General features: G+C 35.8%; 1 protein-coding gene across 1 annotated transcript; it reads left to right on the plus strand.

Moving 5' to 3' along the window:
• The first annotated feature begins 2,475 nt into the window (after window positions 1-2,475).
• LOC112167900 lies at window positions 2,476-18,641 on the plus strand. The gene is given in 16 exon segments (XM_024305001.2): window positions 2,476-2,678; window positions 6,519-6,630; window positions 6,724-7,472; window positions 7,475-9,100; window positions 10,107-10,553; window positions 10,804-11,250; window positions 11,508-11,954; window positions 12,216-12,662; window positions 12,916-13,362; window positions 13,616-14,062; window positions 14,318-14,764; window positions 15,019-15,464; window positions 15,592-16,083; window positions 16,918-17,776; window positions 17,984-18,076; window positions 18,183-18,641. Coding segments are annotated over 11 exon segments (5,952 nt in total). The 5' UTR covers window positions 2,476-2,678; window positions 6,519-6,630; window positions 6,724-6,725; the 3' UTR covers window positions 15,596-16,083; window positions 16,918-17,776; window positions 17,984-18,076; window positions 18,183-18,641.
• Window positions 18,642-18,807: the final 166 nt, after the last annotated feature.

Below are 18,807 nucleotides of genomic sequence, written 5' to 3' on the forward strand. Positions count from 1 at the left end.
GCATTGTGCATTAAGGCAAGCGAAAAATTGGTACAAGAGCGGTTCGAATGCGGTTGATGAGGTATGAATTTTTTAATAAATCATTTAATTTTTTTATGTAGTAATTATAATATCGTTTTAATTGTAGTAATTATTTTTCGTTATAATTAAAATATGTCTTCATTAAAATTATGACCTTTATATTTGTTGATAAATCTTATTGATACATTATAGTAAAATATGTCTTGATAAATAATGTAGTAATTATACGTTTTAATTGTAGTAATTATTTTTCGTTATAATTAAAATATGTCTTCATTAAAATTATGACCTTTATATTTGTTGATAAATCTTATTGATACATTATAGTAAAATATGTCTTGATAAATAATGTAGTAATTATAATATCGTTTTAATTGTAGTAATTATTTTTCGTTATAATTAAAATATGTCTTCATTAAAATTATTACCTTTATATTTGTTGATAAATCTTATTGATACATTTTAGTAAAATATGTCTTGATAAATAATGTAGTAATTATAATATCGTTTTAATTGTAGTAATTATTTTTCGTTATAATTAAAATATGTCTTCATTAAAATTATGACCTTTATATTTGTTGATAAATCTTATTGATACATTTTAGTAAAATATGTCTTGATAAATAATGTAATAATTATAATATCGTTTTAGTTAGTAGTAATTGTTTTTATTTATTTCGTAGCGAGATGAAGCACATAAATTGTGGCATGCCGGGATGAAGAGAAAAAAGAAGCCAAAAAAACACAATTTTCAGAGTTTTGCTAGTTACGCTTTTGTGGAGGGTTTTCAACAATTTAAAGACATTCCTAGTCATACATCTGGAGGAACATCAAATGAAGGAAATCAACATACACCTACACAACCAATTCCTGGAAATTCTCCCATCAACTTGGACATGGATGTAGATGAGGTAATTGCAGGTGAAACTGCAAATCCCAATGTGAGGCCTCAAGGAAGGAAGGCTGCCAAAGAAGCAATACGGAAAGGAAAGAAGGCAGCGAAAGATCAAAGTCCTTTGTCAAACAGTCTCGAGAGTATAGCGAACAACCAAATAGAGGCAACCAAGGGCAAGAAAAAACTCGATGACGAATTCGCTCGAAGTCTCCAAGAGGAAGAGAAAAGAGCATGTATCCTCTTGCAAATCGAAATACGAAAAGAGCAACTTTTATTTCAAGAAAGGCAAGATCGAATTAACGAGAGGGAAGAGCGAAATAAAGAGAGGGAAGAGCGTATTATGGAGATTGATACAAGTAAAATGACGCCAAATAAAAAGCGTTATTGGTCAAGAAAACAAAAGAAGATAGCGGAGAAAGAAGATCTTGACGAGCAGCCGCCACCTTCTATGGGTGGATACTATCCGCAACCAAATTTTGGTGGTGCATACCCACAACCTCCTTACCCCGGTGCATACCCACAACCACCTTACCCCGGTGCATACCCACAACCACCTTACCCCGATGGATTCCCACAACCTCCCTTAACCGGTGGATTCCCACCACCTCCCTTCACCGGTGGATTCCCACAACCCTCTGCTTCTATGGGTGGATTCCCACAACCCTCTGCTTCTATGGGTGGATATTATCCGCAACCACCTTACCCCGGGGGATATCCTACACAACCACAATTTTCACCTTTCTCTACGGATAATTCCACCAACCCTAACCCTCATGATGACCATTCAAACGCAAATTGGATGTCTAGAGAAGATGAGGATTATGATTATGATTTGAATAATTAGTTGATTATGCATGTTGTTAATTGTATTGTATTTATTCATAGTTTTTCATTTATGTAAGCTACTATTTAATGAAATAAAAGTTGTATTTTAAAATTCCTATTATTAAAGCACATTCCTCTTATCAAAATCATAGCACCTAATAAACATAATACAAACCAAATAAAATTGCATAATTATGACATTAATTATCCATAAATCCATGTTAGTAGCATCAAATATATTTTATTTATAAAAAAAAAAAAAAAAAAAGAACCCAAAAAAATTAATAATGAACAGTAAAAATAAACAGTGCAGAATTCAAACTAAAAAAACAATGAACAGTGAAATTGGTGAACAGTGATGATTGAACAGTGTCCGCGATGAACAGTCTTGACCGGTCGAGAAAAACAACGGGTGCTAACCCATGTCCAGTGGCAGTGAACAGTATCTTGACTGGTCGAATTCTTGACTTCTCGACTTTGACATTTCTTGACTACGGGTGAACTTGCTCTTACAGTACAGCAATCCCAAACTAAGCCTAGGTGGCTGAAGGCAAAATTAATTTACTGCGATGAATTAAACGTGGAAAGGTGAAATTAAAAGGGGTCCAAAATTAGTGCGGGTACATTTCAGACGCTCCCATAATTGAATCAAATCATTAGATCGAAACAGTGTGGGACTGTGGGGATAAGATAAGAAGCAATAATTGACAAAGCTCACTCAGTGTTCGAGTCACTCATTCACACCGAAAAAGCAAAAAAGGAAATCACCCAGCCACTCATTCCCAAAAGTATCAGTGATCCGATCCAAGCCAAGCCCCAGAGACTTCCAATCATTACAAACTGAAAAAGAGTTTAGCTCATTGTTCAAGTCTTCTATTTCAGTATTCCTCCCTGAATTCCCTTTCAACTGGCAACAAGTGACGAGCAAAAGATCAAGGTATGTAAGTCCTTCAATTTCATTTGCTCTTGTATCGCAACATTTGAAGTTACTTAACTCCAAACATTGGTGAAGTACACCTATATATCTGCATATACATACTTCTGTTGTTTTATATTTGATTTATTTTTCCCGTTTATGTTTACATGCATTGTGGCATGTAAGTTGTTTCATGTGTCCTAATTAATGGTTCGGGTGTTAATACCAGAAACTCGTAAGTAGTTTTACGTTATCAACCTTTCCCAAGTTGATCTTGGTGATCATTAGTCCAAGGATGCAAAATTTCATCATGTTACTATTTTTTCTTTTCAGTTACAAATGCATTAGATTTGCCTTTCATGTTCTTGTTCATGATTGTCTTCGCTGCAAGTCAGTATTTTCAATTAATATGATCAAACTAACCCAGTCACTTAACTCCCATATTGCCCAAAACATAGTATTCCTAATGAACCAGCACATTGAGTGTGTAAAGCTTTGAAAGGTAAGCATTGCATGCGTGCCATTAACTCCATTGTCACCAAAGTTAACATTAATAAATCACTTCCGTTCGAGTTGCGACTGACAATTGAGTGATGATTAATTTTTGGAATTTGAACTCGGGCAGCAGCTTAGAGGAACAAGAGCCCTATAACAAGTTTGGACTTTAATTAGAAGAAGCTGAGCTGAGCTTAAGCAATAATAGCCTATTCCTATTCCATGAGCCGACTCTGGGTGTCCAAATATTACTCTTGGGTGGCCATATAAAGAAGCGTTACTTTGCTCCTAGGTTATGTTGTAGGGTTGGGGTAGTTTTGTTATCTTTGGCCTTTGCAGTTATTTCTGTACCTCTTCTGGTTAAAATTCATTTTTCATTACCAGAAGACAAAACCAATGTGGAGAAAAATAAGAAAGATTCATAATATCAGAGACAACAATTAAAGTCGAGGATGGTGGCGTATCTGTACTATACACATTTATTCAGACCAACTTTTATTAGTTTTTCTTTTCTTCGAGTAGTTTCTATTTAGCACCGAAAGTAAATTGTACTGATTTATGTGGTAAAGAAGTGAACAACTACAGACCAAACATTTCAATTGTTGAATTTATAAATCAAAAAGCTGCAAACAGACGGAGTTTGTGATGGCTTTGAAAAAATGTTAAAAACAAAAGGTTGAATCAGGCAAACTCACATTTACAGTCTTGTAGAAAAACCAATACGTATACGAACATCAAAACCCAGAATAAATAAATGAATAGGGAATATACCCAGATGCTAGCTACAAAATATGGAACTAGAAGATTTCAAAATACCTATATTCTAAACTGAGATTTGGATAGTCATCAACATCAGTCAATCAATCTGTTAAAACCAAATGAAATTTGTGTTCACACTGACTGACCCACCCAACCAATTACAAGGGTGATGGAACCAATTTCAATTGGATTTTCAAGTGATTGACATCAAGCTAAATTAATAAAATAAAAAAAAGGGTGAATATACAAATTGATCAAAAACAAGCTTTTTATTTTTTACGTTTCGAAATTTCAGAAAATATAGAGATTTGTAAAGGCTAGACGTAAGGAGTGGATGGCTGAATTAAGGCAAAATTGATTTACAGCGTTGAAATAAACATGGAAAGTTGGTGCTGGTACATTTCAGACGCTCCCATAATTGAATCAAATCATCAGATTGAAACCGTGTGGGACTAAGAAGCAATAATTGAAAAGACTCGCTCACTGTTGGAGTCACTCATTCCCACCCAAAAAGAAAAAAGCCAAGTTAGCCAAAGCCTCAGAGAGTTTCGCTCATTACAAACTGGAAGAGAGTTTAGCTCACTTGAGAACAGTCTTCTGATTTCCAGTACTCCTCCCCGAGTTCCGGCCAGATCTGACAACAAGTCACGAGCAAAAGATCAAAGGTACTTTTGAACTTGTTTTGCTCCAAACATTGGGGAAGTGGCACCTATATATCTGCATTAGGCCTGGCAACGTGCGGGTACGGTGCGGTTCTTAACGGGCCGACCCGGTAAGAACCCATTAGCTTAACGGGTTTTTCCGATGGAACCCGTTAAGACCCGTAAACATTTTTTTTTTTAAACTTTTTATCAAAGCAATTAAAACCAATTAAGACTTATGTATACAACGAAATTTTTAATTTTCTATCTTTTTAACTTTCGTTGAAATTTTTTATTTTCTATCTTTTTAGATTTTTTTCCTTTCCTTTTTTGACAAAAAATAATTCACAAATCACAATTATACGACGATCCAACGGTCGGACCCTCACAGATCACCTAAAGGATCATCTTTACAGATTTATAAGATGATTCAACGGTCGGATTCTCACGGATCGCCCTTAGGTTCATCCTCTCAAAATTATACGAAGATCCAACGGTCGGATCACCTGGAGGATCATCTTTACCGATTTATACGATGATCCAACGGTTAGATCCTCACGGATTGCCCTTAGTTTCATCCTCTCAAAATTATACTACGATCCAATGGTCAGATCCTCACTGATCACCTAGATGATCATCTTTACCGATTTATACGATGATCCAACGGTCAAATCATCACGGATCGCCCTTAGGTTCATCCTCTCAAAATTATACGAAGATCCAACGGTTGGATCGTCCCGGATCGCCCTTAGAATCATCCTCACAAAATTATATGACTATCCAACGGACGGATCCTCACGGATCGCCTTTTGAATCATCTTTGCACAATTATATGAAGATCGAACGGTTGGATTGTCCCAGATCGCCTTTAGAATCATCCTCACAAAATTATAAGACGATCCAACGGTCGAATCCTCACGGATCTCATTTTGAATCGTCTTTTCACAATTATACGAAGATCCAACTGTCGGATCCTCATGGGGAATAAGAAAAATTATAAAAATGCCCTGGTTGAAAAAAAAAAAAAAAAAAAATGGGGAACCCGTATGGGTAATGGGAAATGGGTTTTTGGGAAGGATTTTGAGTTAACGGGTTCCAATGGGTTTAGCCCGCAAAACCCGTTAATTTGCGGGTTTTTTGCGTGCGGACTTTTTTTAGCCTAGATTAATAAACGGGTGGGTTTGTGCGGGTTTTTAGTGTGCGGTTTACGGGTTTAAATGTCAGGCCTAATCTGCATGTACATAATTCTGTTGTTTTTTTTTTAATTGGTGGAAGTAAGAGTTGAGTCGAGAGCTTCTCTCTCCAAAACCTAGACAGATAAACAAGATCTAAGCTTCAGTTCTCTCTGGCCCAGATCTGGATCCCCTGATCTAGATCGTCGGAAGCTATTTGGTGGCGGCAAAAATACAACGGAAGTCGCTCATATTCATGTGTTGGGTTTTGGACTTTTGGGTGTTGGGCCGTTTCGGCCGCCTGCTTGTTCCTTAGTCATGTAATGTTGGGCCTTAGTGGTTTGGCCCAACATTACGTTTGTTATTCTGGGTTGTACTTTTACTGGGCATCAGTCCCTTTAATGCAAGTTCGCTTCCTTTGATCAGAAATATTTCCGTTTATATAAAAAAAATATATATATCAAAATTTTGTTTGATTTTTTTTTTTTTTTTTTTAACATTGTGGGATGTTTGTTGTTTTGTGATTCCTAATTAATGGTTCGGGTATTAAGACTAGAAACTAATAAGTAGTTTTACGTATCAACCTTCCCAAGTTGATCTGGTGATCATTCGTCCAAGGATGCAAAATTTCATCATGTGACTATTTTTTCTTTTCAATTACAAGTGCATTAGAGTTGCCATGTTGTTCTTGTTCGTGATTGTCTTTGCTAGAATGATGTGAGATTAATATATTCTAAGCCGCAGCATAACAAAACGTTTGCTTTAATCTGTACTTAATTTCATTTATCCTGCAGCTTTGTTGTGGGTTGGGAATTGCAGCTTGTTTCGTTGCATCAACGAACTTTAGTTTTACTTTGATTGCTCTACTTCTCCAACCAGAAAAGCAAAAAGCCAACTAAATAATAGGTATATATTGCCTTTAGGCTTCCTAGTTTTCATTTGTCCTTTTTAATTGTTATTATAAACTCTGTGTTCTTACTTCTAAATGAGATTCAACAGGAATGGAGTTGCTTTCAAAGATTGTGGAGTACCCGATTGAACTTGTTGGACGTCTACTGGGACGCCAAGTGGGTTATGTAATTCACTGCAGAACCAACATTCAAAAGCTACAGCATCAAGTGAAAGAATTGAAAGCTGCCAGAGAGACGATAAAGGATAAGCTTGTTGAAGCTGAAACAAAAGGTGAAAAAATACGACCTGATGTCGAGTTGTGGCTGACAACAGTGGACGAGATCACTGCAAAGACAGACGAATTGTTGAATGACGAAAGCCAAGCAAAGCTGAAATGCCTCCATGGCTTTTGTCCTAATGTGACCGTCCGTCATCGACTAAGCAGGAACTCAACAAAGTTGGCACAGGAGGTTGTCGAACACCATGGAAAAAGTAGATTAATTTCTGAAGTTTCAGGTGGTTTTCATCGGAAGGAGGTATGGGATGTAACTACCGGAGATTACCAGGCCCTTGAATCAAGGATGTTAATTGTGAAGAAAATCATGGATAGTCTGAAAGACTTGGATATTCAGAGGATTGGGGTGTGTGGAATTGGGGGAGTGGGTAAAACCACATTGGTCAAAGAAGTTTACAAGCAAGCTTCAGTAGATAAAAAATTATTTGATAATGTGATTATCCTATTAGATGTGAAAAGTAACCCAGACCCGGAAGCAATTCAAAAGAAGATTGTTGAAAAGCTGGGCATGGAGATTCTTCCAACTGAAACTAAAGAAGGAAGAGCGACTCGGCTATGTGCCAAGAGCCCAAGATACAGGGCAAAAAGATTCTTCTAATTTTGGATGACGTTCAAGAAAAGATTGAGTTGGAGGATTTGGGAGTTCCCCGTCTCCCAACTTGTAAAATTTTGTTGACATGTAGAACTCGAGAAGTTTTATCGCTTGACATGCAGGCGAAGAAAGTGTTTCATCTTGATCTTTTAGGTAAAGAAGAGACATGGAGTTTGTTTATGAAGATGGCAGGAGATGTTGTTGAACAGAATCATCGTGTACGAGATGTAGCAATCCAAATAGCCGAAAAATGTGGAGGTTTGCCCTTATTAGTCATCACAATTGCAAGTGCATTAAAAGAGAAAAAGAAATTTCAAGCATGGAAAGATGCCTTGAGACGACTTAAAAGTTTTGATAAAGAAGAGTCGACAAAAAAGGCATATTTGGCTCTGGAGTGGAGTTACAATCAACTGGATGACAAGGAGCTTAAACCAATATTCTTGCTCTGCGGAATGTTAGTGGTGCAGAACAGTATTTGTTTGCAAGACTTGCTGAAATATGGTATGGGTTTAGGCTTGTTTAAAAACATCTCTACGTTGGAAGAAGCACAAGATTCCATGGATACATTGATAGAAAAACTGAAAGATTCTTGCTTGTTGCTAGACGGTGAAACTGAGGGATGGGTCAGAATGCATGATCTTGTATGTGATGCTGCTAATTGGATTGCATGCAAAGATCAATACATATTATCAGTAGGATATGGAGGTGAGTTGAAGGGATGGCCAGAAAGGGATTGCTTGAAAATCTGCACTAAAATCTCTCTCCGAAGGAGCAATATTCCCACACTTTCTGAAATACCCTTGGAATGCCCAAAACTAGAATTGTTTTGTTTGAACAGTGAAGATGACTCGGTGGTAATCCCATCAAACTTTTTTAGTGAGATGCGGAAACTCAAGGTGCTGGATTTAACCAATATGCTTATGCCATCATTGCCTTTATCTCTTCAATACTTGAAGACGCTTCAAACGTTGTGCTTAGATCAATGCACACTGGGAGATATGACTCTACTCGGGCAGCTAAGTAGCTTAGAAATTCTTAGCCTTTTACGATCCAATGTTAAAGAATTGCCTAGAGAAATAGGGCAATTGACTCGGCTTCGGCTGTTGGATTTATCTGGGTGTTCTCAACTTAAAGTGATCTCACCTACTGTCATATCAAGCTTGGTGAGATTGGAAGATTTGAGAATGAGAAACAGCTTTAACAAATGGGAGGTTGAAGGTGAAAATAGTAATGCAAGCCTGTCTGAGCTAAAGCACTTGTCTCAGCTATCCGCATTAGAAATACATATTCCGAATGCTGACATTCTTCCAGCAAACTTGTTCTCCCACAAGTTAGAGGGATATGATATTATTATTGGAGATGCATGGAATGTGGGATATTATAAGACTAAAGTGACTCGTAACACACTAAAACTCAAGCTCACTAACAACAATGGATTGGATGAAGGCCTAAAATCGTTGGTGAAGAGATCTGAGGACTTGTCCTTAGATCAGAGTGTTATTAATATTGTCCAGCAATTGGATACCAAAGATTTTGGGAATGTGAAACAACTCCGACTCCAAAAAAATATTGACTTTGCAGATATCATTAATAGAAAGGTATGTTCCTCATGTCTTTTTATGTATTTTTCTAACTGTCTAATTTTATCATCAATAATTTATTTCTAGAGAAGTGTTATTTTTACTTTGCTCAAAACCTCACATTTTTTTTTGTTGGTTTCTTTTGTAATCTCATTCAAGGGCAGCAAGGTTTTGAATTTAAATGATACATGCAGATACAACTATGATTGTTGTTTTTTTTTCAGAAACAAATATGAATTTGCACTTTTTTTCTAAGTTTTTTTTTTTGTGATAGAGAGAGAGAGATCATGAGAATTAAATTTATTTTTCTTTTGTGAGATTTATAAAAGTATTACATAACTAGATTCAGGATTATTCATTTTTATCAACATGTCATCTAATTTCTAAAGATTCGTAGTAGTCACAAATAGATTTAGGTACATTCGTGTGTGTCTCTGTGTATATATAGACACACACTAGATCCAGATGGACCATGGAGAATTATATATATATTTTTTTTATTTTGAAGTGCCAGGCGTGTACAGAGTTTAGAGAAGGTTGAATTTTGTTTTGCTGGCTCTTTAGTCTTAACCTGAACCTGAAAAGATGAGGGGGGAGAAGGTATGAGGTAGACAAAGGCCGTCCTATCCTGTTCATTGATGACCCCTAGTATACACACACACTAGATGGCCGGACTCCATACACATAAAATTATTATTTTTTAGATTTTTATTTTCAGGTGTTAGAAGTTGAAGAGAGAGAAGTGCCGATAAAATTAGTTTTATTTGTTCAGACCATGAAAAGATGAGGAGAGAGAAAGAATGAAGAAGAAAAAGATGAAGTGGAAGAAAAAAACAAATATTAAAACTTAAAATTTATCTGAATTACTATAATAACTTTTATTTAATCAATGTATCCAATGTTAAAAGGGTACAATGGGAAGAATTGGTCAAAGTGAGGAAACAACCCCTCTTCTCATACAAACGCGCACAAACTATATCTATATAACTCATGACAAAGTAATTTGAGTGTGTACTATATGCAGGTTGTATTCCCAAATCTGATAACCTTGGAGGTGCATGGATGTGATAATTCAAGATTTTTGTTCTCATTTTCTATTGCTAAAAGTTTTAAGCTACTCAAACAGCTGAAAATATCCACATGTGAACTTTTGCAAGAGATTGTATCATCAACAAGAGAATGCAGTGAAGAAAATATGGATAACATGTTTTCCAAACTTAATAGTTTGGAACTCAAAGCACTTCCAAACCTTGCTAGATTTGGCACAGCAAATTATATTGAATTTCCAGTCTTGGAAAAATTGGAGATAGTTGCTTGTGTTAAATTGGCGGAATTCATTGGCAATAAAGTTGCTGCGAGTAGTAAAGATACTAGAATCTGCAATGAAATTGAACAGAGGATTTTGGAAGAGGAAGAAAACCTTGATGTTCGGAGCGAGACTGGTGTGCAATATATCCTCTTTGACAAAAAGGTAATGTACATGGAGATCTTTCTCTATGCCTCTCAATCTTTCAGTGTTTATTTTCTTATTATGTCTGCTTCTGTGAAAATAAAGAATTATTTTTCAGCACGTTCCTAATAACATTCTCTATTTCTCCCAATCTTTCATTGTGTATTTTCTTATTATTTTTACACACGTGATTTCAAACTTGTGTGTGTGTGTGTGTGTGTTAATGGTAGAAATTTCTCATGACAAAGTACTTGAATTGTACTACATGCAGGTTGTATTCCCAAATTTAGTAAGCTTGACGGTGCATGGATGTGATAATTTAAGATTTTTATTCTCATTTTCTGTGGCTAGAAGTCTTGTACTACTCGAACACCTGAAAATATCCTCATGTGAACTTCTGCAAGAGATTGTATCATCAACAAGAGAATGCAGTGAAGAAAATATGGATAACGTGTTTTCCAAACTTAATAGTTTGGAACTCAAAGCACTTCCAAACCTTGCTAGATTTGGCACAGCAAATTATATTGAATTTCCGGTCTTGGAAAAATTGGAGATAGTTGCTTGTGTTAAATTGGTGGAATTCATTGGCAATAAAGTTGCTGCGAGTAGTAAAGATACTAGAATCTACAAGGAAATTGAACAGAGGATTTTGGAAGAGGAAGAAAAGCTTGATGTTCGGAGCGAGACTGGTGTGCAATATATCCTCTTTGACAAAAAGGTAATGTACATGGAGATCTTTCTCTATGCCTCTCAATCTTTCAGTGTTTATTTTCTTATTATGTCTGCTTCTGTAAAAATAAAGAATTATTTTTCAGCACGTTCCTAATAACTTTCTCTATTTCTCCTAGTCTTTCATTGTGTATTTTCTTATTATTTTTACACATGCAGAGCACGTGATTTCAAACTTGTGTGTGTGTGTGTGTGTTAATGGGAAAAATTTCTCATGACAAAGTACTTGAATTGTACTATATGCAGGTTGTATTCCCAAATTTAGTAAGCTTGACGGTGCATGGATGTGATAATTTAAGATTTTTATTCTCATTTTCTGTGGCTAGAAGTCTTGTACTACTCGAACACCTGAAAATATCCTTATGTGAACTTCTGCAAGAGATTGTATCATCAACAAGAGAATGCAGTGAAGAAAATATGGATAACATGTTTTCCAAACTTAATAGTTTGGAACTCAAAGCACTTCCAAACCTTGCTAGATTTGGCACAGCAAATTATATTGAATTTCCGGTCTTGGAAAAATTGGAGATAGTTGCTTGTGTTAAATTGGTGGAATTCATTGGCAATAAAGTTGCTGCGAGTAGTAAAGATACTAGAATCTGCAATGAAATTGAACAGAGGATTTTGGAAGAGGAAGAAAACCTTGATGTTCGGAGCGAGACTGGTGTGCAATATATCCTCTTTGACAAAAAGGTAATGTACATGGAGATCTTTCTCTATGCCTCTCAATCTTTCAGTGTTTATTTTCTTATTATGTCTGCTTCTGTGAAAATAAAGAATTATTTTTCAGCACGTTCCTAATAACTTTCTCTATTTCTCCCGGTCTTTCATTGTGTATTTTCTTATTATTTTTACACATGCAAAGCACGTGATTTCAAACTTGTGTGTTTGTGTGTGTTAATGGTATAAATTTCTCATGACAAAGTACTTGAATTGTACTATATATATATGCAGGTTGTATTCCCAAATTTAGTAAGCTTGACGGTGCATGGATGTGATAATTTAAGATTTTTATTCTCATTTTTGGTGGCTAGAAGTCTTGTACTACTCGAACACCTGAGAATATCCTTATGTAAACTTTTGCAAGAGATTGTACCATCAACAAGAGAATGCAGTGAAGAAAATATGGATAACATGTTTTCCAAACTTAATAGTTTGGAACTCAAAGCACTTCCAAACCTTGCTAGATTTAGCACAGCAAATTATATTGAATTTCCGGTCTTGGAAAAATTGGAGATAGTTGCTTGTGTTAAATTGGTGGAATTCATTGGCAATAAAGTTGCTACGAGTAGTAAAGATACTAGAATCTGCAAGGAAATCGAACAGAGGATTTTGGAAGAGGAAGAAAACCTTGATGTTCGGAGCGAGACTAGTGTGCAATATATCCTCTTTGACAAAAAGGTAATGTACATGGAGATCTTTCTCGATGCCTCTCAATCTTTCAGTGTTTATTTTCTTATTATGTCTACTTCTGTGAAAATAAAGAATTATTTTTCAGCACGTTCCTAATAACTTTCTCTATTTCTCCCAGTCTTTCATTGTATATTTTCTTATTATTTTTACACATGCAGAGCGCGTGATTTCAAACTTGTGTGTGTGTGTGTTAATGGTAGAAATTTCTCATGACAAAGTACTTGAATTGTACTATATGCAGGTTGTATTCCCAAATTTAGTAAGCTTGACGGTGCATGGATGTGATAATTTAAGATTTTTATTCTCATTTTATGTGGCTAGAAGTCTTGTACTACTCGAACACCTGAAAATATCCTCATGTGAACTTCTGCAAGAGATTGTATCATCAACAAGAGAATGCAGTGAAGAAATTATGGATAACATGTTTTCCAAACTTAATAGTTTGGAACTCAAAGCACTTCCAAACCTTGCTAGATTTGGCACAACAAATTATATTGAATTTCCGGTCTTGGAAAAATTGGAGATAGTTGCTTGTGTTAAATTGGTGGAATTCATTGACAATAAAGTTGCTACGAGTAGTAAAGATACTAGAATCTGTAAGGAAATTGAACAGAGGATTTTTGAAGAGGAAGAAAAGCTTGATGTTCGGAGTGAGACTGGTGTGCAATATATCCTCTTTGACAAAAAGGTAATGTACATGGAGATCTTTCTCTATGCCTCTCAATCTTTCAGTGTTTATTTTCTTATTATGTCTGCTTTTGTGAAAATAAAGAATTATTTTTCAGCACGTTCCTAATAACTTTCTCTATTTCTCCCAGTCTTTCATTGTATATTTTCTTATTATTTTTACACATGCAGAGCACGTGATTTCAAACTTTTGTGTGTGTGTGTTAATGGTAGAAATTTCTCATAACAAAGTACTTGAATTGTACTATATGCAGGTTGTATTCCCAAATTTAGTAAGCTTGACGGTGCATGGATGTGATAATTTAAGATTTTTATTCTCATTTTCTGTGGCTAGAAGTCTTGTACTACTCGAACACCTGAAAATATCCTTATGTGAACTTCTGCAAGAGATTGTATCATCAACTAGAGAATGCAGTGAAGAAAATATGGATAACATGTTTTCCAAACTTAATAGTTTGGAACTCAAAGCACTTCCAAACCTTGCCAGATTTGGCACAGCAAATTATATTGAATTTCCCGTCCTGGAAAAATTGGAGATAGTTGCTTGTGTTAAATTGGTGGAATTCATTGGCAATAAAGTTGCTACGAGTAGTAAAGATACTAGAATCTGCAAGGAAATTGAACAGAGGATTTTGGAAGAGGAAGAAAACCTTGATGTTCGGAGCGAGACTGGTGTGCAATATATCCTCTTTGACAAAAAGGTAATGTACATGGAGATCTTTCTCTATGCCTCTCAATCTTTCAATGTTTATTTTCTTATTATGTCTGCTTTTGTGAAAATAAAGAATTATTTTTCAGCACGTTCCTAATAACTTTCTCTATTTTTCCCAGTCTTTCATTGTGTATTTTCTTATTATTTTTGCACATGCAGAGCACGTGATTTTAAACTTTTGTGTGTGTGTGTGTTAATGGTAAAAATTTCTCATGACAAAGTACTTGAATTGTACTATATGCAGGTTGTATTCCCAAATTTAGTAAGCTTGACGGTGCATGGATGTGATAATTTAAGATTTTTATTCTCATTTTTGGTGGCTAGAAGTCTTGTACTGCTCGAACACCTGAAAATATCCTCATGTGAACTTCTGCAAGAGATTGTATCATCAACAAGAGAATGTAGTGAAGAAAATATGGATAACATGTTTTCCAAACTTAATAGTTTGGAACTCAAAGCACTTCCAAACCTTGCTAGATTTGGCACAGCAAATTATATTGAATTTCCCGTCTTGGAAAAATTTGAGATAGCTGCTTGTGTTAAATTGGTGGAATTCATTGGCAATAAAGTTGCTACGAGTAGTAAAGATACTAGAATCTGCAATGAAATTAAACAGAGGATTTTGGAAGAGGAAGAAAATCTTGATGTTCGGAGCGAGACTGGTGTGCAATATATCCTCTTTGACAAAAAGGTAATGTACATGGAGATCTTTCTCTATGCCTCTCAATCTTTCAGTGTTTATTTTCTTATTATGTCTGCTTCTGTGAAAATAAAGAATTATTTTTCAGCACGTTCCTAATAACTTTCTCTATTTCTCCCAGTCTTTCATTGTGTATTTTCTTATTATTTTACACATGCAGAGCACGTGATTTCAAACTTGTGTGTGTGTGTGTGTTAATGGTAGAAATTTCTCATGACAAAGTACTTGAATTGTACTATATGCAGGTTGTATTCCCAAATTTAGTAAGCTTGACGGTGCATGGATGTGATAATTTAAGATTTTTATTCTCATTTTCTGTGGCTAGAAGTCTTGTACTACTCGAACACCTGAAAGTATCCTCATGTGAACTTCTGCAAGAGATTGTATCATCAACAAGAGAATGCAGTGAAGAAAATATGGATAACATGTTTTCCAAACTTAATAGTTTGGAACTCAAAGCACTTCCAAACCTCGCTAGATTTGGCACAGCAAATTATATTGAATTTCCGGTCTTGGAAAAATTGGAGATAGTTGCTTGTGTTAAATTGGTGGAATTCATTGGCAATAAAGTTGCTACGAGTAGTAAATATACTAGAATTTGCAAGGAAGTTGAACAGAGGATTTTGGAAGAGGAAGAAAACCTTGATGTTGGAGCGAGACTGGTTTGCAATATATCCTCTTTGACAAAAAGGTAATGTACATGGAGATCTTTCTCTATGCCTCTCAATCTTTCAGTGTTTATTTTCTTATTATGTCTGCTTCTGTGAAAATAAAGAATTATTTTCTGCGAGTTCCTAATAAGTTGAATATATAAGCAGGTAGGATTTCCTAGCTTGGAGAGATTGAGCATCATTGGGGCAAGGGAGCTGAAGGTAATATGGCATGTCCAACTTGCTCGATACTCTTTTCGGAGACTCAAGCAAGTTGAGGTTTGGGAATGTGACAATCTAATAAGTTTGTTTCCGCCTAGTGTCATGAAAAGATTGAATGCGCTCGAAACCTTGAAGACATGGGAGTGCAAATCACTAGAAGTGGTATGCGAGGAAATTGTTGTTACAGAAAAGGAACAAGAAGTTGTAGAAACAACACCTCCTCTATTTGTATTTCCAAAAATAACATCCGTGCAGTTGTGTAATCTACCTCAACTTACGGGTTGCATAAATGCTTCACAGTTGCTATCACTCAAACGATTGGAGGTGAGGGGATGTGATAAAGTGGGAATTTTTGCCGCAGAATTTTCTCACTTTGGAAAGAAATATGAGATGGAACCTCTAATGACGTCTCAAAAGCCTTTATTTCTAACCGACAAGGTACATGTACTTTTACACTGCTAGCAGCTTTCTTATAATTAATGAAAGGGAAAAAAATACAAACAGTACCTAAACTATGGGCCACTAATAACTTTCGTACCTCAACTTCAAAAACTATTATTTTGGTACCTGGACTTTTCACCCCGACCCAAGATTCATACCTGGGATCCACTTTGCCGTTAACGATGTTAAATTTAAAAGGGTAAATCTGTCATTTCACTGTTCATCTCTCTTACTATGGTACTGTTTTTTTTTTTTTTTTCTTTCTCTCTCTCTCTCTCCCTGAGGAGAGAAAAAAAAAAATTAAATTTTTTTTTAAAAAATGAACAGTATCATGGTAAGAGAGATGAACAGTGAAATGACAGATTTACCCTTGTAAATTTAACACCGTTAATGGCAAAGTGGACGGCATGTATGAATGTTAGGTCGTGTTAGATAATCTGGGTACCATTGTGATAATTTTTAAAGTTGAGGTACGAAAGTTATTAGTGGCCCGTAATTCAGGTACTGTTTGTAAGTTTTTCCCTTAATGAAACCATCTTTACAATTTTCCAAAGTTAAAATAAGCTTCTTTAGTTGTTGAAATATCATTAATTTGGTGCATGCATGTTGACTTTTCTAAATTCTTCGACTTATTACTTTTTGGACTGAACTTACTTTCTCATATATTTTTATTAATAATTGATGCAATTAATCGATACTCGGGATTTCAATCAATAGATATATTCATGTCAAATGAAGTATCCGCCAGCTGGCCTAAGCAATATTACATTTTATGATTGAGGCCCCTCCTTAATTGTTAACGTCCATGATTTTGAATTTCCTTTATCTCAGGATTCGTTCCTCGACTTGGAACGCTTATCATTGTTTGGCATGGAAATTTGGGATGGACCACCCCCAGCGGATCAGTTGGTGTTTAGCAAATTAAAATCAATCTGCTTTTATGGCAATTGTGCACCTTTCTCCAAGCAAGCTTCGGTCCTTTTTCTCCAGAGTTTACAAAATCTTGAAGAAATTGCAATGCGACAGAATTCTTACGAAAGAATTAGTGGTTGCACTACTAGGGAAGAAATACATGTTGGTGCAATTGGGAGTGGGACCCTCCCCAGTGTAAGGAGTTTGACGCTGCGCTGGATGGACCAATTGAAGGATCTAGAGAACGACAACTCCCAATCACTACTTCTTCCAAATTTGGAAACCCTTGAGCTGTGGTTTTGTTCCAGATTAAAAAGTATAGAGTCATCCGCAATAACCTTCCGGAATCTTACAACTTTGAGAGTATGGCATTGCGATGGATTTGAATATATAACAAGTTATTCGGTGGCTAAAAGCTTAGTGCAGCTCAAAACATTGGAGGTGGCCTCCTGTCAAAGTGTTGTAGTGATAGTGGCAAGCAATGTGGGAGACGATGATGCTGATGATGCCCCTGGAAATGAGATTGTTTTCAGCCACTTGCAACATTTGGGTCTACTTAATCTACCAAGGCTACAAGGCGTTTCCTCCGAAAATTGCACAGTCAAATTCCCATCCTCCGTGACCTTAAGTGTATATTCATGCCCGATCAAGTTGAAGATTTCCCCTAATGGGGTCCTCCTAAGAGTAATAGAGGATCAATCATCATCAATGTGAGCAAAAAGGAGATGATGATATTGACAATGATGATGATGATCAACAGAAAAATGATGTTGAATCAGTAAGCTGTTATCCACTTGAGTAATATCCTATATATCTTTTTAATAATCATTCCCATTATTTTACAGATTTTCAATATCTTATCATCCTTTTAATGTAATATCACTAATATGTAATTATTAATTAATATTAGCCAGCTTATGAAAATAAATAACAATTATATAGTTAGTTCGCATGTTGAAATAAATGTTGTATGTTTATTTGCAAGGCTCGGAGAACTCCTAAAATATCATCAGAAGAGCCTGCTCTCTAGATGCTTCAACAGTACCCATTTCAAAATTGGCAAGCACCATTCTTTCATGTACTATTATTCATTAACTAGTATACATTTAGTACCATGCATCCTATAAATTACACTAGTGTTGCCAACTCTTATTCTGACCAACTCTTTGTTCCACCTTCAACAGATGCAGTCCTCGGCACCCTTGATGTGCGTAGCTGCTGATCTTAATCTCGTTCAAGCTATGCCGGTCCTGCTGATCGGCACATATTGCTTGCGCGTATGCATAAATTAGTTTGATTTTTAAGTGATTTGTAAATATAAATCTGATTTTCTCCCTCATAGAGCAGTGTGATCACTGTGATGGTTATCAGAGCTCTGGTCTTCCAAAGTGTGCCTCTGGTCCTGCCCAGCTTAGACAGTGAGACACTCGGTGATTGATCCTTGGGACTCCTCTCTTGTTTGGATTGCGCTTTTTCTTTATGTTTCTATGCCTTGTGTGCGTGTTTTCACTGCTTCTAGTGTTGTATTTGGTGCTTCAATTCTTTGTATTATGTCTGACTGATAGATGAAGTACCATACACTAATATTGAGTAGACTTTTCTCCTCTCTTCTTTAGTAAAAGAATTTCTCCAGGTTGTGATCATCCTAAACCTAAGATGAGTTGCAATTCAGTATTATGATCATCCTAACCCAGTCACTTAACTCCGCTACATGCCCAAAACATAGTATTCCAGTATTCCTAATGAACCAGCAGATGAAGTATTACATGAATGTCATAAACTCTATTATCACCAAAGTTAACATTAAAT

Source organism: Rosa chinensis, chromosome 5, assembly GCF_002994745.2.
Source record: "Rosa chinensis cultivar Old Blush chromosome 5, RchiOBHm-V2, whole genome shotgun sequence".
NCBI classification, from domain to species: Eukaryota; Viridiplantae; Streptophyta; class Magnoliopsida; order Rosales; family Rosaceae; genus Rosa; species Rosa chinensis.